This window comes from Amblyomma mixtum, chromosome 3 (assembly GCF_055824585.1).
Source record: "Amblyomma mixtum isolate Tamu chromosome 3, ASM5582458v1, whole genome shotgun sequence".
NCBI lineage: Eukaryota > Metazoa > Arthropoda > Arachnida > Ixodida > Ixodidae > Amblyomma > Amblyomma mixtum.
Genome location: NC_143014.1, coordinates 236,624,278 through 236,644,913, shown reverse-complemented (window position 1 = coordinate 236,644,913; position 20,636 = coordinate 236,624,278). Strand labels below are relative to the sequence as shown.

General features: G+C 46.2%; 1 protein-coding gene across 1 annotated transcript in view; it reads left to right on the top strand.

The window, feature by feature from the left end:
* LOC149354084 (frequenin-1-like) overlaps positions 1-20,636 on the top strand; it is a 224,126-nt gene that overhangs the window by 113,873 nt on the left and 89,617 nt on the right. The window contains exon 2 of the mRNA XM_089583044.1: positions 12,304-12,328. Coding sequence (XP_089439170.1) covers positions 12,304-12,328 — 25 coding nt within the window. The remainder of the gene's footprint in view (positions 1-12,303; positions 12,329-20,636) is intronic.

Below are 20,636 nucleotides of genomic sequence, written 5' to 3'. Positions count from 1 at the left end.
CTTATACCCGTGAATGAAGGGATTGCTTTCTAATCTGTCGTTAAAACCGCTGCGGTGGCCCAATGTTTATACTGCTCGGATGCTGACCCTAAAGACGCAGGTTCAATCCCGGCCGAGGCAGTCCCATTCAGACGGAGGCGAAATGCTTGAGGCCCGTGTACTGTGTGATGTAAGTGCCCGCGGCGTTCCTCATGGCCTGAGGCACCTTTAGACGTTAAGCCTCATAAACCGCCTAATCTGCACCACGCTTGCAATATTTCCAATCAACGACTTGGGAAATTTTTGATCTGTTGCACAGACACGTGGGCATCAGCTGATACCACATTTCCTGTAGATGTTGTTGAGCCATCCGTGTTGAAGCGAAGACAAGCAGCGGTCCTCGGGTCGCGCTTTTTTTCTGCTTGCTGTTTTGGATAAAAGAGTTGGCTGTCCAAATCTGTCGCTGGGACTTCGAAAGCTTATCCTTGGTAAGAAATGGAAGAAAAGCACTGTGGGGAAAAAGAAAGCTACACCACAGAAGAGATATAAACGGAAGCACACGGGACATTTCTCAAGCTACTTTCGCGGCGTGTTTCTCTTCTCTTTTTATGCGCGATGCTTTTCCCAACTTTATATATTCACGAAGCATCACAAACAGCCCAAAACTCCAACACTGTTTGGTGCACTTTCTTGATGATACAATAAACTCTTCAATGCAGATTTAAATAATTAATGGCGGCTCATATTAATGAACAGGAACGAGCATGAACACGGAAATGCTTAAGAAGAAAATTAGATTTTTCCCATTAAGAAAACGGAAGCAGCGCATTATTCTCAATTAGTGGCCGTGGCGCGCAGAACGATAACTTTTTCGCTCTGCCATCAGCAAAGAAAACTACTACGTCCGATAAAGCGGAACGTGATGGAGTTATTGAACAATCTTCTTTATTCTAAATTTCTACATTCTTAATTCACTGTCTTTGCAGATTGCGGGTTTTTCTGCTTTATGTAGATGCCTGTTCTTGAAGTTCGTAAAAAATTCCCCTATCAATCCTACGGGCGCTGCCCACTTCCTTATCTTATTTTTGCTTATCAGGAAAGCTTAGTATTTTCCCTAGCATGAGGCGTAGAAAACTTTCTAGCTTACACTGCAATTCCTGCAACTGTTGCACAATTTGGCATGCTCAAAGGCAAAAAAGTTTTCCCAGATTGTTTACGTTGCAACGCAAACTTACGACAACAAGCATGCCACAGCGGAATGTTCCGGGGTAATTTCAGCCACCCGGGGTTCTTTAACGTGCACCAGACTTTAGTACAAGGGCACTCTTGAGTTTCGCCTCCATGGAAACGTGGGCGAAACATGGAAGGATAAAGTGTCTATAGGCGTGCGCCGCAGGTATTATCTTCTATCTCTTTCGTCGAGTAGCTCCTCCTCCAACGTGAATTCAAGCAGGCACTTTACGTGCAATAGCTAGAGCGAGCAACGAGGTACAGTCGGCTTCAATTTGAACGTGATAATTATAGGGCAAACATAGTTGAATAGAACGCTCCACCAAGGTGTACACTTCGAAGCAGACCGAACAAAATGCATGAGATTAGTAGGCTCCTACACCTTTGTAACATTCGCCACCATCTTTGGGGGAGAATGAAAGGTCTTACATGAGAAAAAAAAATAATTTTTTTCGTCGCTTGGCTCGGAAGCGATGACCTTGAAATTGACGCCAAATTCAAATTTAGTTATGCTTCTTAGTTCGCTCGCGATTCCCGCGTTGGCGTCGATTCACAGTACGAGGGCAAAAAAAAAAAACTTTTGATGCTTGCGCACATTTAATATGACCTGCATGCTATTTCTTCTCGCTGTATTACCACCTTCCTTTTGCGCACGCTCCCCACGAGAAAGCCTTCGTGCGTCCATAGCACTTTCCGTGGTTCCTGTTCAGCGTTGCATCAGTCGACAGGAACTGCTCAGTTTCATTCGGGCTGGCTGCGTGGTTCCTTCTTCCCCTCCCTCTCTTACATTCTTGCTTCCTTTCTTTCCCTTCCTTTCTCTCACCTCTTTTTTTCTCTCTCTCGCTTTTTTTTCCTAATCGCTTCTTCCTTTTTCCCCTTTCCTTCTTTCTCTTTCTTCGCTTGCTCTAAAAATAGATACCCCCCCCCCCCTTTCGCACTTACTAAGTTTTCATCCCTTTAAGGAAAAGTCTGGTGCGCTAGACGAAAACAGTTGTCCGTCTGTCAGCTTCATCACTTCAGTGTACAACCGCGATGAAAAGAAATTCAAATAACGCGGGGTTTACGTGCTGCGCTGTTCGAATTTATTTTCGTCGCGCTTTTACCGGGGTGGTAAGAAAAAGACTTCAAATTCGTTCTAGAATGTATCGTAGCGACATTTTGCTACCACCGAAGCAAAAAAGTGATGAAAAGAAATGCCAGCAGCGGAGCACGTAGGCGCCGTGTTGTTCACCGTGTTAAACATGTCTCTGGTTTGTTCTTACCTGTTGTCGTAGCTTATTTGTGGGCTTACATTTCATTGTTTAACAGAAACGAACTGTTGAGAAATAAAGGTTTCCTAATACTACCACTGCCATTACTGCTGCTACTACTACTACCTCTATAACCACTACTTCCACTATCGCCACCAACCTGCACCACTGCTTCGCATACACTACCACTGCCTCCACACTATCACTACCACTACTGCTGCTTTGACTCCCAAAGCGATTTCTCGTCTGAGTGGACGGGTACTGTTCACTAAATTGTAGAAGCAAGTTTCTGCAGAGGATAGTGTTTTTGTCACTAGCGAACAACATGTTTCTTCTGCGCAAAAGCTCCTTGCCAGCTCGACACAGATCAACAAAGGTGGCTGTATACGCGGGAAATTAATGTTACGCTCGAAGATGCCGACCCACAGCAACAGAGCGAAACGAAACGACTCGACAGTAAAAGCGCCACGTTTGTGGAACCTTCGCTCTCTCTACTTGGACGCCGGAGGCAGAGAGAGGTAAGCACCAGCAGTGTCTGTTTACGCGTCATAAAACCTTGCGGCTCGTAAACGAGGACTTTTTTTGTCTTTTTGCGTACGCGTCTATATATTGAAAGAAAGCGAACAGCAAGAAGCGGGAGGAGGGCCTTGGCAAGCACAGTGCGCTGCAGTGGGGTTTCTGCACGTGTGAACATTGTCGACCACAGCGGTATATTTTTTGTTCGTTTATTGAAACAATTCGGCATTATTTTTTGTCTCCCGCGTGTACAGACACTGCCAACACGCCGGAAAACTCGTGTCGAGTGTTTGTTTACGAAATCTGCGCCGATGTTCTCTCGGTGAAGCGTTTCTCCCGGCCGCGCCTTTCGTAAGGTCTTTGTCAAAACCGCGGAAATTCCTCGTGCGTACTAGAACTCGCACGCGAAGGTCTGAGCATGTCGCAACAGCCAGCTTGAAGCGTTCATATGCGTACTTCGCTCCCGGGACACCTTATTTCCTGCCCAGCACCGCTTAAAGCGCACGCAGCAATCCCGAAGTTTATGCTGATAAGGGCGCCTGGAACCACCAAGCCCCGCAATACGTGCGGGTAATTTATCTGCTCTAAAGTTCTCGTTTTCTTTGCCATGCAATACAATTACCTCCCACCTTTTTTAAAATGCCGTTGGCTATTCTGATGATACTAATGCAATCACGCGCGAGTTCTTTAAGGATGGGAAATGTCGAAACTATTTCCACAGTCTCCGCAACGGCGAGTTAGGAAGCGCAAAGCGCTGATATGCATTACAAAGTCAAACGTATTTCTACCTAGACACATGTTGCTCAACCGTTGTTGGACTCTGCTTTCCCAGAGCTTACATAAAGTGGATTTCGAAAATTTCGCCGCAATTTTCAATTTTGTGCCCGTCGATGGCAGGTCTCCAGAACGCACACTGAAATCTTGACGTGCACTGCCTGCTGTAGCGGTGGTCGTTCAGTTTTCTTGTAACTTGTAATTTTACGCAGCCGAGAGTGCCCGCGTTGTAGCGTAATGCGTTTGCATGTCAGCAGCGTTGTCGCCGAAGGCGAGGCGATGGTAGATGGACATTCATTTGGCACATCGTTTGAGGAAATTGCCTCAGAATGTTTCTGGGGGGAGTTAATTTGTAAATAACACTTCCCGGAGAAACAACGAATTCGTCGATCGATGTCTTGAGGTTGTTCTAGGCGGTTGGAATGCAGAGGATGCAATGTGCACTGTCTTGCGTTTCAGTTTTCAATTTTTATGCCTGATCAGTACTTACTGTGGCCCATTCGGTTTCGTATTCAGGCTCGTTCGCGTGGGCTAAAAACCTTCATTCGCCTAAATAACTTTATTGTGGAGCTGGCGTTTCTGGGAATTTTACTTTTCCTGTTTTTCTTCCCTCTATTGACTCTTACTATTATTCAATGAACGCTGAACACGCTTCCCTGCTGAAAAAAGTTGTATTATGCAATAAACTCAAACAGTTTATCATAGAAATATCATAGACTTATCATACCAATCATAGAAAATTATCATTCAAATGTCTTTCTTTGGAGGAGAAATTCCAGAGGGCCGTGTACTGTGCGATGTCAGTGCACGTTAAAGAACCCCAGGTGGTCGAAATATCCGGAGCCCTCCACTACGGCGTCTCTCATAGCCTTAGTCGCTTTGGGACGTTAAACCCCATAAACCAAACCAAACCATTCAAATGTCATACATTTCTGTAAAATCATAGTCATTATAGAGGTGTCATAGAATATCATACGAATTGTATGATATATCATACAGGTTGTATGATATGCAATGATGAATGATCTATGAGGTTATTGCATCATAGAAGTTTTTTTTTCAGCGGGGTTGTGTTCATTTCTGGCGTTTAATTATTCGTAACTTTTGATGCGGTACCTGTCAAAAAACTGAATATTTTGACATTACTCGTAGTTTAATTTTTAGGTCATTAAACATGATATATTATCAATGAAATGTGAGTGGGCTGGCAGGCTTGAGAAGATTATTGCATGGAAGAGGTATGCATAGTTGAGAAGATATGTCTCTTGCTTATTCAGGACTTAAGAAGTGCGTCGGGTTTGGGCAAGCAGGTGGTTTAAAGTACATGAAATTTTATCGCAATATTTAACTTGTTTCATTGAATTTTGTGAGTGGTACGAAAAAAACTGATAATGAAAGAAAGCAATAAGTATAGTCGTGGCCAGAAAAATACGGAGCATGCTTGGACGATAAATCTTCTCTCACGCCTTAGCCATCGATAACAAGGAGGTACTAGGTACATATGCTAGCAAATGTTGCCGTTGCGCTCACGTGTAGCCCCATCATATCTTAATATTTTTTTCAACCGAACGTGTGAAGAAAGTTCGAACTGCGAAACGGGCTCCGTAGGATTTTGCACCCGCCAGTACAGTCGTGCCTTATTAATGTGAACACTTTGGTTCCCAAGCAAAAGTGTCCATAAAGCGAGTCGTCCGTAATAAGGAGTCGTGAAGAAAAACAAGAATATGAAAAAAAAGCTTTGAATACGGACCACTTCTCTGCGTAGCGGCGGGCAGTGAAGTTGAAATCGATCAATCTTGGGCGCTCCAGGTACATCATTCGTGTCGCCACTATCTTTAAAATCATGCGGTGCAAATTTTAGCAAGCTTGGAGCGTCTAGTAGTCAATGTGGCGCGTTATGACGCCTCTTGTTGTGATGAAGTATCTACCAACTACAACGGTTGTATCCCGACAACTCTGTCTCATTTGGCTAGCAGCTGCTGAATGTGGTTTTCAACGTAGCAGAAATAATAAATTTCTTTGGAAAGCCGTTCATACAATGCGGCAAATGGTAAGGCTCGTCGATCGGGCTCGTTGGTACTGTTAATTATGAATCCGTACGCACGTAAAAAGGCCTTTATTGCATGTGGCATTTGCACTTTCGAACTGCCCTTCGCCACTGCTCTGCACTCAAAATACCAGAGGCGGAAAATCTGGCAGAGGCACTAGGGATTTTGTTCTCATCGCTATCCATATTAACGGGACAAAAATACGAGGGCCCCAAAGGAATCTGTACATTTTCACCCTGTCGTTGTCCGGGCAGCGAGTTTCCATACTAACAAGGTGTAAATGCATTGAAAAAGTTTGGTTCCCAGAAGAATTGTCCACAATTCGAGTTGTCCATATGAACGGGAGTCGTATTAACGAGGCACGACTGTATATGTTAAGTCATTCGTGGTGCAGGTCACATGGTGCAGGTCACCTTTGTCACATGGGTGGGTCGTGTGTGTTCACTGAAACCAACGACACGCAACCACTTGGTGCATTTTATTTGCCTCTGAGAAAAGTGAAAGTGACGGAAGAGATAATTAGGCGTAGTGAATGTGGAAATTACTGGCAAAAACACTCTCCCGTGAAGCAAGGAGGAAATTACATTGCACATTTTAATTATAGCGTAATGAAGAAAGAATGCCTCAAAGCAGAGTTTTTTTCGCGCTCAACTACTGCTCGTGTTCAGTAAGTTCTGCCTATTGGACTCCGACCTTCTTGATATGTGGTAGAATCGAAAAGTGCGGTATTGAAATGAAAGTTTGAAATGTTGCCTTTCGCAGGATCCAGTCGAAAAACATCAGCCGTGGAAAAAATACGATAATGTTGTCGTCCTGCCGTAAAGACATTTTTCTGTAGCATTTTTTGCTGTGCTGTCGTTACGAGGGAGCAGGCAATACTAGAAAAAAATACATTGTTACTACAAGGTTCTGTCCTAAAATACTAGAAAGATCTGTTTCGACAACAGAAAAATCTATGTTCGATGTTTCAACATGGGAGCCCAATAAGTTTTTGACACTGTCTTCACCAGTGACTACGCTCTTTCGGCGCTGGTTCAAAATGAGTCCTTCTCTCTTTTGGACAAAGGCTGCACGACACCATTGTTTGGGACTATATCAAATTGAGATGCTCCCTGGCAAGAAGATATTGCAAGCATTCATTCGGACATAAGATATTCAAATGGAATGGAATAATGAAAAGTGTTGCAGCGCAGAGGGGAAAACTTATTGAAAACCATCGTGTAATGCAAGCGAAGATACGTTAAGTGGGCCCTAAAAATTTCAGCGCCCATTTGCAAACTTCTATCTGTCGGATTGCCAGAAATGCAGTGGCCATTAAAAACCGCTTTTGTGGCAATAGCCGACCTCCACTGCGTTCAATTTTCGTTGCTCTAATGTGCCTTGAGATTACCCTTTTGACAGGGCTGTTAATCAGTGCGGGCACTGCGCACCTAATTCTGCACTGGCAAAAGGCTGGAACAAAAAGAACGAGGGTGGGTGATTTTTTAGAACGACTTCGAAAGTAGCGCTCAAAGAACCACCCGAAATCTCGGAATGCCTCGGGCCAGGGGCGGTGAACTACGAACCCTTGCGTTTTTTCGCCAGTTACGCGGGGATTCCCGTAGCATTGGAACATTTACGGAATGCTTACCCTCAAATTATCCTTTTGCTCACACTCGCTTGAAAAGTAAGCTTGAAAAGCACTCGATTGCGTCTACTCCATACTTTCCAAACGTGAAAGGTATTTTCGGCGTCTTTTTGCAAAATCTTTACCACAGTAATTGCATGAGATTCTTTCTCCGGCGTAAAGAGCGCCAACGTTCCACGTTATAAGGATAAGACAACGCTCAACCGATGCAGACTCCACGCTTACGACCTTGAAAACACCGATTAAATCGAGTGTTGACTCGATTATACCGTATACCTACGTTTACACTACGACTGCGTTGTACCTTGCGGTCCTGTCCTCCTCACTATAGTTTTGTCTTGCGCGGAGTTTTATAACATGTAACTTTGTGTCGGCGGAATTAAGGCGTTGTGTGCTTCTACATCACGTTTTCGACTTCTACAAAAAAAAAAAAAACTGAAAAGAGAAGCTGCGGCTGCCGCCACAGTGCGGAGATATATATAGGATATACGCGAGGGCTAATCGTTCATCCACAAATATTTACGTGCGCGGTGTCCACGTGTGCGAAGCGGGCTAATTACCCTCAGGTCTAAAAATCGAACGGCGCGGACTCGATACATCAGACTCGTAACAGAGCAGAACAAAGTGCATGTGGCGTGTTGACTGCGATGTGTTCGCACTGTTCGAGGTCCTTACCGAGGTACTCGCCAACAGTACCATTTTACTCGCTAGAGATTTTACCAACTGTTTATAAAACTCGTTTAGTGTATACTCTATGTATTAGGCATTGTAAACTACCGAGCAGTTCGCTAGAAACGCTGCTCCAGCGAAATATTTCGAAAGGTACGGGCCTCCATTGCACCCGCAACTTACATGATGGATTCCGCTTCGCACCCGCGGCGCTGTTCCTGTTAAAAGTCGCTGTGAAGTTGGATGACTGAGAAAGCATCCTCAGAGTCGCTGCTAGTTTACTAAGATCGTCGACTAAATCAACAATGGACGCAGCTGAACGACGAGATTAGCCTCATTCCAAGGCGCGTGCCACGCTAGAAGAGGCTGCCATTCTCAACTTCTACGCTCCGCTGTTTTCACAAGCGGTTCAAAAATCGCTGCCACGCGGGAAAAAAAAAAACGAACTGAAGTGAAATTAAATTGTAGGTTTCCAACTCCGAGGAAGAAGCGCAGCATGTTCAGGAAAGGCGCAGAAGCGTTTGAAATTGGCGACCGCATTGGCCGTTGGCGGGCTACGATGGTGAATGGGCGCGGTAGCGAAACACTTAACGTTCAAGTAGGCCGGGTTCAAAAAGAAAAATATTGTTTAGTCTAAAAGTTTGCTCATTGTTATGCTTTGAACTTACTGAAATCTCTTAGCATACACCATGTATAAAAATTTCGATGACAGGGACACTTGGGTATCCAACGTTATAAGCTTCAACACAAACGAAAAAGGCGATTAATAAAGTGGCCAAATAATTCCCCTTCGAAAATAGTGCGCCAAAAGACGCTCTCCAACCGCGAAACGTTTCGACAGCCCCTCCTTCCCTAAATGTATTGCATTTCTCAAAGCGTAGTAGTGCAGTAGGCGTTTTTTCTTATACAGGCAGCAAGTGCTTGAAATAGCTCTTTCATCCTATCTATTTATTCTCATGTTTCGCTTGTATGTTTGCTTTCTTCGTTTCCAGAAGGGTTGTATGGCATAATCATGTTTACTTCTTTTTTTCCCAGGTTATGCAAATGTTTTGCCTCGGATATAATTTTCTTCATTTTCTCTTATATTTTCTTTGTCGCTGAGAGCACTAGCCTACTACATCCATTTAGCCGGTGCCTCGTTCATGGGTTCGCCAAAAAAAGCTTACAGTTAGCGACGGTCACATCCAAGTCCGCTGTTGGGCGTTGCACAACCTCCACGTGTTTTCAACGATAAGCAGCCAACGCCGAGGATAAGCTTTGGCTTTGCGATCTCTCTCGCTCGCGTGATCCCTGCACTTGGTTTTCTCTCTCTCTCTCTGAGCCACCTTCCCCTCTCTCGCTATCCACGCTTCATTCGTTTTGTGTGTTCGCGAGCAAGTAGGCTGTAATCTTTCTAGTACGAGGGTAACCTCTGCAGTGCTGCTTACGAACGTGCTTACGAGCAAGCCTTGTTACTGTTTATCGCTATTTCATTTAGCTTTTACGATTGCGTTGGAACTGTGCACTGTGCGCATAGCTTTTCCTGCATATTTTAGGACTGGATGTCGTCATACAGGCTGGCACCTAAACTCGCAGTGAGTATTTGGAAGCGCTATGTAACTTTACGAAGAAGAAAATCCGCGCGTCGTTTTGAAGCTTTTGTGCAGGCGGAAAGGCTTCGGAGCGTCGTCCCGTTCGTGCTTTGTCTTCCCTGATTCCCTCTAGCTAACGGGTCTTTCTCATACTGAGCGAACACATCGCAAATATTGCGCGTTATTTGTTGGCGCGTTGATCTTCAGCCATTGCGAAGGTTGTTTTGGAGCTTTGAGTTGCCTCTTCTTAGCAGGTATGCACAGGATTTGTCAAAGCTACATTGAACATACTTTCATGCGGCGCCACTACGTGCCCGTAAATTAGTCTAAAAATTTATCTTGCGAAGCTGGTATTTTTTTTTTTAAGTAACTGGGAGCCTTCTTCGTAGAGCCCGAGCGTTCCGACTAAGAGGCTTCTAAGCGTTCTTGTAACTTTCTGGTTGAGGGTAACGGGTGATTGCTTCGGGAAGTATAGGTAAAGTGGCTTACGCCGTTCAGCTTAAAAAATTCCGGAGCAATGCGCGCGTTTCTTTAACTGAAGGCGCTGCCGCTGTAGGAACTGGCTTGATTCTGTAGTTTCTATTGGCATCTCTGTCGAAGTTCAAAGCACCTTCAACATCCCTGGCAGTTCTCTTGTGCTCCGCTCCTTTGTGCCTCTTTCCACACAGAACGGGCTCCCTAGTACTCTCCCGTGTAGTTGCACGCTGCGCCTCCGGCGCCGGCAGCAGTCTGGCGTACTCGTAAAAGAAAACCCTGTGAGCCCGTACCCGCTTTCCCTTTTAGTCGCTGCACCGGCTGTATAAACGAATTTTCTTTAGGCGTCTCCAGCTGGAGTCGTTGTAAACTCGTATCCCTGCCGTACCCCTCGAACACATGCTTGCTCTTATTTGCCCTGGTTATGTGCTTTCTTCGTTTCTGTGTACAGTTGTGCTTTCAGGCTGTTTTTGCGCTTGTGGTTTACACAGTGGTTCAACTTTTAGTTTACGACATAACGGGCGACTGCGAAGTTGAGTGAAAGGAAGTACGGGCGATGTTTCGAAATGGAGCCAAAGTTGACAACGTGGAGAGCAGTGTAAAACTTGGATATTTGAGACCTATTGGAGTATCCCCGGCTACACTTTGATTCAGCTTTTTTGTTTTTGTTTTTGTCTACGTGATATCGCTCACTGCTGTGTGCTGGAGGTGATGTGAAAACTTCGAACCGGTGGAAGAAATTTTCAGGTTTCTAAAATATACTTGGAGTGCTTTAAGTAACTTCATCAAGAGGAGAACATGGAAGTTTGTAGCTTGGAACTCTTTCTGTTTGCTCTAAGTTTGTGCCGTTTTCATCATTCAAAAGTGCTACCTTTTCATGTGCGAAGCCGCAAGATAACATTCCAGCGCATTTGCTTATGGTGCGTTAAAAAAATGCTGGCAGTTTAGCATTGCTAAGCACAAAATATCATGCGAAAGTATTTTTTTCTTGTAGATGGACACCACTGCCACGTACCTGACAGCGCGACTTAGGTGTCCACTGACCCAGACCGCCAGTTAGGCGCGCCTTCAACTTTTTCATCCTCAATGCCAATTTACCCCAATGTACGCCGGCGGCCTATGCTGCACGGCCGCATTTCTGCAGCAATGTTGTCGACGCCGAATCGTATTGCTCTAGTGCCGTGTTTGTGCCGCGCGTTGTCCTCGCCAACGCATGCAGCGAGGAACTCTCTTTCACTGACGTCACATGCCTCAAAGCGCGAATATAACTTTGAAAGTAGATTGGATAATGAAGATGATGCGCAGTGCACAGTGCAAAAGTGTGTTGCAGTTTAACACGAGGCGTATTCGGCTGCGGCCTAGTGCTCTCGCGCGGTGGCCACCGAAGCTGATACGTTCGCGCCGCTGCGGGTTCAAATCTTAGTCGCGGATGTTTGATTTTTTATTTCTTTCACTCGGCACAAACCCACAAACATCGCAAACTCAAACATCACAAACTCACAAACATCGCAAGGTCTTGCTCGGGGTTTGCCCATCGGAATAGTGCTTTCGCACCAGAACATACACACAGTATACATGTTCATAAGATCATGGACCACTCAAGCGGAATTTATCGTTACCCGTCATTCAGCGCAGTTTTGTTACGATTATTCGCTACAAGCTGTGCTACATTAGAATGTGCAGCCTTTGTCAGAAGTCTATAGGCCAAGGGGGCTTTGCATCTAAAGCTTGTAGCAGAGCTCTTGTAGCATCAATAAAAGTTCTACGTGTCACATGGGCGAAGACTAGAGCTTCTCTAAACTTCGACTTAATTCGAAAGCTGTCGATGAAAAACGAGGCAAACCACACGGCTTAGAATGAAACACCTTGGGCTCTATACTTCTGAAGAAGGGTGTACATTTTGGACTCCCTTTTTTAGCACGCCATTTTTCTGGGAGATACATGCATATACAAACAAAACGCGCTACTCGAGTTATAACTTGTAGGCTTACTAAATGTGCGTAACGTATTCGGGCTCATTTACGTAACTTTATTTTGATGGCCTGTAGGTCAGAAAAATAATTACTTGTCGAATGTTGCAAGGCGCGTTGTTTCTTCGTTTTTCTCTTCTTTCGCCGTTCCTGTTTGAATGAAATGATTCCTTATTTTTGTCTTTCTCTTTGCAGTTTCCGAAAAAGAAGTCAAACAGTGGTGAGTACTGCTCATTATCTACCTCGAGTTTTTTTTGGTAATCCTTAAAAAGCATGTGCTGTTCTTGAGAAACGCAACACGAAACTAAATGTTTGAAACCTGTGGCTGAGGGGCCCTCAACAGTACGAGCATGTGGACTTTCAAGAATCTTTGAAACATCCTTTGCTGACGGTGCAGCTTCTCTGCCACCGGTACCTTGCCTCTTCTATCGGCCCCACAGTCGCACGCTTGAAGCGATGCGGGAGCAGGTCTCACGCAGCGCTGACAACGCATGCAGTAAAAGGCCACTCTTGCCTCCAAACGGGGTATCCATTTATTCCGTTGTTTTCAAGACACGCCTACGCACGATGGTCTTCCTTTGTGCAAGAAACTTTGCTAGTAATAGAATTTTATCCCAAGTGCCGCAGTGTTGGGAAACTGATGCAGTACAAGCAGCAATAGAAGTGGCAAGAGATTGAAAGAAATGCAGGAGTGGATGTGAAAGAGTGTTCCAAGGTTTTGTAACTTAATTCAGGAGCCCACCTTCGACGTGCGACGGCCGCTGGTAGTAGATTAAAATTGACCCCGCATTTGAATTGTTGCGTTAGCCTTTCATTTGGCCAAAGCTCGCATTCCGCGCGAGAGCTGCCAGTGGCGCGTCAGTGTAGTATTCGCTGGTATCGATGCGCCGATGCAACCCGGTTGAAAACCTGCGTTGCAATGCAGAAAGGGGCAAAAAAATTTTAAGCTCCTGCGAAGATTTCAGCACTCGAACCAAGAGGTCGCAAATCGGAAGGATGCCTGACGCACGCCACGCTGCTTGCACTGGGAGTTTATCTTGGAGGCGCAGTCGTGCTCGGGGTCGCTTTACTACCTGAATTACGGAACGGTCATCTAATGGCCACCGGCCAGCTGTCGTGACTTCTACTTGCGGATTAACCCTCTAAGGCGCTTTGTGCACAGTTGTGTACATCGCGAACTCCCAGCGTTTTTTCGCAGTGTGGTCTATCACTAGCACTAATTTTTTTGTTTGCTATTTATTTGTTTGTTTACAATACTGTAAGCCCTTTCGGGCTGTTGAAGGGTGGGAATTAACAGTAGAAGAAAAAGTTCAAGGAACAGTTTTAAAACATACATGTCATGCAAGGCCGCAATGAGAATAATGCCTAGAGAACCATTGAATTGGCAAGTACACAAGGGAGTATAATTCTTATTTAACACACGTTCCTAGTTTATGCACAAAATTCTCTGTTTCCAGAAATAATTGCTGTTGAAGGTTATTCCAGTCTATTATTGTTTTGGGGAGAAAAGAATGCTTAAAAACATCAATGCTTGGTGTGAAGGTCATAACTGCATATGCGCCGCCGCGGTGGCTCAGTGGCTATGGTGCTCGGCTGCTGACCCAAAAGACGCGGGTTCGATCCCGGCCGCGGCGGCTGGAATTTCTTTGGAGGAGAAATTCTAGAGGCCCGTGTACTGCGCGATGCCAGTGCACGTTAAAGAACCCCAGGTGGTCGAAATTTCTGGAGCCCTCCACTACGGCGTCTCTCATAGCCTTAGTCGCTTTGGGACGTTAAACCCCATAAAACCATAAAACCAACCATAACTGCATATGCATGTTTAATACAAGGTCTTCCAGGAGGTCGCAGACACAAGCCAAGATAGAGGTTTAATTTGCTTTATTTGCGACTTTAGCATCCTTCGTCTTGTAAACAAGGGTGCTTTTTCGTGCCATCTGGCGAACGCATGAAATAATATTTCACATATTAGAGCGCTTTGTATCACGTTCTTTGCCATTTTCTTTGCTTAGCGGTTTTTGTATCGGCAATAATGTTAGTTTTTTTTCTCAGTTTCTTGCCTCATGTGCATCTTCGAAGTTCAGAATTATTTTATGATGTTTGGGGTAGTAATTTCATAAATTCTCGTGTGTTTCTGTTGCAGTTTTCCACCTATTCTGACAGATATCTTAGAAAGCTTCAATGTGCATGTAAAGAGTTAACTGTTGGTGATTTTTGTTCCAAAACTAAAGAATGGGCCTGGTTATTCTATTTAGGAAACGAAACTTTCGCGTGAATCAAAATATTAAATGGTGCTTGAAAGGGTCAGTACAGTTCCGTTGTTTCCGACTCCCCGCGTCCGTGCATCTCTTGCGTCCCAACGGCGGCGGAGACAACTGCTTCCGCGGCGAGCGGCTCTGCATTGAGGAACACCTCTTGTTCCTCTTCTTGCTTTTAAGTGCGCCTTTTACGACACACGGGACGCCTCACGCTCGGCTTTTGACCACCTCCGTGTGGCTCTTTCTTAAAACCATAGCAAAGGGTGATAGAGAATAGGCAGCGCTGTAACCTACACTTAAAAACTACAGCAGGCTGTTTATCTTAGCGCTGGCTGGGTGAGCTTTGCGGACTGTGAGTTTTTTCTTCTGCCCTGCGCATTCAGCTCATGACGACAGGCTTTCAAAGCTGCGACAGTGTCGTTTAAAAGTTTAGCGTGCTTTCGCTTCAGCGTAACAAACAGGATGCAGGCGTTTTTCCAGTCTGAGCTTCCTTTGCGAAACTAGACTGTAATCACAGGAAACAACCACCTCCCCGTGAATAAAGTGGCAGCCATGCAGCTGCTTACTGTTCATGCTACGCCACCTCTCGCTTTTTATCACCCAGCCGCTGCCAAGTTTGTTCGTTTTTGTCGCGATTTGGGGAGTTTGTGCAAGCAGAATAAACATAAAACCCCTGACAATAGTGGAGTCGGTTGCCTAAACGCGCATTCAGAGTCGGCGAAAAAGCGCCTGAAGGGTTGTTTTTTAATGTTAACTGGAGCTGTTATCTGGGCCATCGACCTAGCATGCCTCTGCGGTTGAAGATGACGAGAACAGATAAAACTTCTAAGCTCTGTTAGGCGCTTTTAAACAAGTTAAGCGCAAAGCGAGCATGGGCTTCATCAGTTTGGACCTGCAGTTACACCGTGTCAAACTTTTTTTTGTTACCATCTTGCTGGTCATGCAGGGCAAAAGAAAGCTGCCAGTGCCATGCAGCCATGCTAAGAAATGCCTGTAGTCATGTATTCTCACCTTGCATATCGAATAACTGATTGTCCCAGCTAAATGGTCATTCGAATGAGACAAAAAAAAAATGGAGGGCAGTGCACGAGCAAAATCACATCTTATTTACCAATCATATGTTTTTGCTGCATTAATTTGCATTCGGCTTGACTAGCTCATTGAGAAGAACAATTAGCTAAAGTTTAGCATTCATTTCATGCCCGAAATGTGAATCGGGAAGCTTCATGCACGGTTAAAGTCAATTGCCTGAGATAAACCTTTCTCCGCGACTAGCCGGTTCGCGAGCGTTTTTTCATGGATGAATCAGGCCAGCGGATTGAAACAGAAAGACGTAGACTTTCGAAATTTCTCAGAGGTTGTTCGACTAGAGTCTATTGCACGTTATGCAGAATGCGAGTCAAGTCTAAGCGCTGTTTCACATGCTAGCGAAAACGCTCACGATTTCTGCCGCCGTGGCGAAAATATGTTTTGAGGTGCTAGGGCGGCTCGAACGGTCAGTGCGACGAGGTTTTAACAAGTTTTCAATTTTTAGCCGCGCTGCCCCGCTTGTCACATAATTCGCTCAGTCCCTAGTGTGAAACAGCTTTAAGGTTATACCTGTGCTACACGGCAACGTTCGAATGACATCCGAGTCGAATGACATTCGAGAATTGGAATGACATTCGGACTCGACGGACTCCCGCGTTGCTACACGACACTTTCGAAACGCATTCGAAAGCCTCAGCTCGTTTTCAGTGTACAGCGACGACGACGGCGGCGGTCACACTAGTCCGACAATGACACTATATATCACGCTCAACAGCAGCATGTCATTATAGTGAAATATCTAGTTTACTATAATATCATTGTAATGGGACAGATTTCTCAGGCCAACGACACCGACGAATCCGATCGGCGGACGGTCAGCCTTGTCGGCGGCTGAGCGAAAGCACGATGATGAGGCGGCCGTGTGAATATGTTCGCGCTTCTAAATGAGCGATACGAACGGCTACATTTCACATGTGCACACCTGAACGCTCACCTGCAATAAGCGCTTGAAAAATTAATTTCAGTCGACGACGGCTCCCTTCCCTTCCGCGACGACTAGGCCTAGCGAGTCCGCCGGGTTGGATCTGTGATTGCGGTGGTTGTGAAGAGCGAATCACAAGCTTTGGCGAATGCAAATGGTCACCGAATGTAGGTTTAGCAACAGCGACCTGAAATGAACTATTGCTTACATCGCAGGGCACGTATACGATGAACGGCAAACGCCGATGTGACCCAGACTGCCGAGTCGGGCTTTACGGCCAGCAGCAGACGTCGCCGTCGCTAGCTTGTGGATAACAAGTTAGGCCGTTCCAGTTAAAGCGAATGGTCGCCAAACATACTTCTGCATGAAGTAGTTTGAAATAAAATACTGGTCACGTCGGAGGAAGCCGGGACAAGAAGCGAGAAGCGCCGGTACTGCTCGATGTCAACAACCCGGCTGTCGTGATTCTCAAGCGTGCGATCGCATCATCGCTTCCCACACATTGTCGCACTGCGTAAACAAGCACGGGTACAACTGGTAAAAAAGAAAACAGGTTGTTTAATAGAACTTTAAGACAAATTACGTTTTATGTCATGAAAAGAGCTCTAGCTTTCGTACGCAGCAATGTAAACAACAGTATGAGTACAGTCGTCCTCATCGGCGCACTCCTGTGGAAATTTCATGCTGACGCGGTTAATGTTCGTTGGTGTAATATTATCTTCAAGCATTCCCTCAGACAGTGCACGAGCTATTTCCTAAACAAACAGCAGAAAAAAGCGAGCAGCGGGTATCGAAATGAACAGCCACAGAGCCGAAAGCAGTCGCTCGGCTGTGGGCGGGGCGAAGCGACGGCAGCGGCGACGGCTATTGGTCGGTTCGGGCTCGAAGGCATTCCAAAATCTGGAATGTCTCCGCGTAGCTCCGTCGACTCGAATGTCATCTGAACCGAATGCCGTTGAAAAACTTCGTGTAGCAGCGTTGGTTTGGCATTCGAGTCGGATGACATTCGGTTGGAAGGCATTCGAAACGCCCGTGTAGCAGGGGTATTAGTCTCGTGGTTGGCGTCGCTAAGTGAGTGCAGGTCAAAAAAACAAAGAAATTGGCTTCGGGCTATCGCGTTATTACCTTCGTCTCGAACGCAATTGTACTGTATGGCTGCAGCTGGCTGTGCTAGGACTCATCATTTCGCCCTTAACTTGTTGGCTCTAAATAAGGGCGCTAGACCTTCGCGCCCACTACGGCGGTGAAATAATTTTGAGGAAAGGAAGCTGCATGTGCTTTTTTTTCCTTTCGAAACATTGTTGCCGTGCTGCAGTTGTTAGGAACAGTATTGATGGAGAGAAAGAAACATGAGTTTTTCGGCCCTGTTACACGAGGCATGAACTTTTCATAAGCAAGACTTCGTTTTTTTTTTTTTTTGAATCCGCTTCTCTAAAACCTTACCGAATTTTGCAAGCGTCACTAGATTAGGGTCAGCAGTCCGTTCCTCTGAACGCTTCTTAGTGTTTCCAGTTTTGTACATTTCATCCGATAGGTCAAAATTGTTAGCAGCTGCGCTCTCGCTGGTTTCCTGTTCTTAATGCGGGTATTGATCAATCGACTAGTAATGTTGTAATATACTTCTCTTGACACTTTAAGACCGGAATTTTGTTCTGAGCGTCGGCGCAATATAAGATGCAACCACCGTTTTAACCTAGAGTTAAGCGTCTTGGTTTCGCAAACCTTAGCGCTCTTCGGGAATGGCGCTTTTACGCTTGCAGAATTTTCGCGTACTGGCAAAGGCTCGTGGAACTTCAGGCCGTCATCACGTCCCACACGTTAACATTCAACACTGCGTGTTTTTTTTTTCTTGCCCACAGAGACGGAAAGCTCTCCAAACCAAGCGTCACATTCAGGGAGATTCTGTTTGGAAGTCCAAACTTCGCAAGTGCGGGAATTCGAACTTGTATACAACGGGCGACTGTGAATAAAGCACGGCGAGCGCGGGCGGTTCCGTTTGTGACGGCGAATATTAATAAGCAGCGCGAGGGCGATCCTCGTGAACGACCAGAACGTATACATATAGCGTCGAGAGAGAATGGAGGCGAGTATAAACTATCCAAGTCGGCAGTGACAATGCCAGCGTATACGGTGCGCTGTCACGCGCGTGTCACTAGTCGGCGCCAACGCCGTACACTCTATCCTCAGCCGCCGCCTCGCACGCTGTCGCTCCCATTACGTCGACGACCCTGTCGCATTCCCGCGGGCTTTACACTCGGTATAGTGGCCACACCTCTGTGCGGCCCTTGCCGCGCTTTCGTCGCCATCGTTGCGGCGCGAGGGGTGTGCGTGTTGGGAGAGCGCCTTGTGTGACGGGCCGTCTCCTCCAAAGGCGGCTCGAAATGAGCTGTTTGCTCGGCTGCGGATGCGAAGCAAAGTGGGCAGAAATAAAGCATCCCTGAGGGTCCCGTGCGCGCTTGGCGCTATTTTCCGAGAGAATCTGATAGGGAAGGAAAGCAGAAAACAAAATCAAAACATGGGGATCAGGAAAGGGGGGGGGGGGGGGTGGCTTGTTTGCGCGCTTGTATTAGTGTCTGCGCTCCTCTATCCTCCTTACTGGACCTTGCTCATCCGCCGTTACAAAAGGCAAAAGCATGCCCCTCACCCCCTCCCCATCTTCTCCACACGTTGCAGTGCAGGATGGGATGTGAACTTGGCACCCAACGGCCTATATATGTCGACAGAGTAAGCCACCTAGCGGCCCCTGTGTGTGCACTCTGGGCCCCCTTATTTCCTCCGCGGCCGTTAGTTAGCTCGCTCCAAATAGCCCCGTACCACCACGGTTTACTGCTGCCGGCGCCGGGCATTTGCTTTACGGCATTGTTTCAGCGGACGGTGATGGGCAACGCGAAGCGCAGGAGGAGCAGGAGGCGCGGTGCGCTATATTGTTGTCCCCGTCACGCGGTTAACGCTGGCGGCCGGTGGGGGTGGCTCTGAGAAGACCGTTCCTTGTTGCGCGAGATTGGGCTCCGTTGTTGGGCTTGCTCTTGTTTGCCTACTTTCCTCCTAAATTGAAGCGCTGAGAGAACAGATTGGTGGGCTCGGTAAATTTGTAGCCTTTGCGGACTGGACCTTGAAGGACCGTTCGGCAAAGGAAAGGTAACAGGAGTGCGCTTGAGATAACCTCTGGGCCGAAATTTGTCAAAATTTTAGTACCGTTGGCTAGTGTGGATTTACTAAGCTACCAGATCCTAGTAAGTTTTTGTGCTATTATAATAATGTGCTATTTCTTATCCTTTGCATTAGAACCTGCATTATCTTGTGCAGTCGATAGGGCGAAACAATATTTTATCAGCTTGCAGTGCCTCTTACGTAGAAAGTGTAGATAGATCAGACTAAGCTGCTCGATTTTCTGGTTGTCATTTGTTGGGATACGTCGAAGCTATCAAACGAGCCGGCATGATATACCAATTTTTTCCCTTCGAGTCTGTTCCATCGTTATCGTCTTCCGAGCGGCAACCGAGAGATCCAGTGATAGCTCGACCGCTGAGTCGCTTCAGCCAATGACATAGAGCGAATAGAATAAACACAGAATAGTTTCGCTATATTCCCTGGACTGTAATGTGCAAGCTGCGGTCTTTATTCATTGAAGTCGTCCGGAAAAGTCGGCGCCCAGAAATTCTGGCAAGCTTCCCACTTCCCGAGAGCGTTTAGAAAGTTAACTTAACCACTAGATGCGCGCATTTAGTTAGCGTCATCTAGTGCGCTGTTGATCGCTTGCGTGTTCGGTTTCAGTGCCGGAGAGAATTGTGCACGACGAGATAAAAGGGCCCAGAAATCAGGGGCTTCGATTCAACCAGCTTGAAACGAGTGCGCTTTTGTGTCCCACCGATTCGTTTACGGCGCCAAAGGCTTCAAGACGAAACCGTTATGTAAGATGTCCTGCAATTGTTAAAGCCCCCCGGGAAAGTCTGCGGGTGGATTTGGTTGCACTGAAACCGAATTAAGCAATATAATAACGTCAGAATCACTGAGTTGATCCTGAAACGAAATTGGCTGCTTTATAGCGTTTTACCTTTGACTCGACGTGTAATCAATATAGCGGTGGTAACGTTTCTTGAAATAGGAAAATTCTTTAAACCCTTTTGCTTCGTGCGCTTAATCTTCTTCCTGCCAAGCCGGGCGGCTTTTCAGCCTCATTATAAGAGTGCGGCTTGCTTTTGTGTCATGCGTAGTGCAGGTTTAGGAACGGTGCTCATCTCTTTGTTCGGGCTCTTAATATA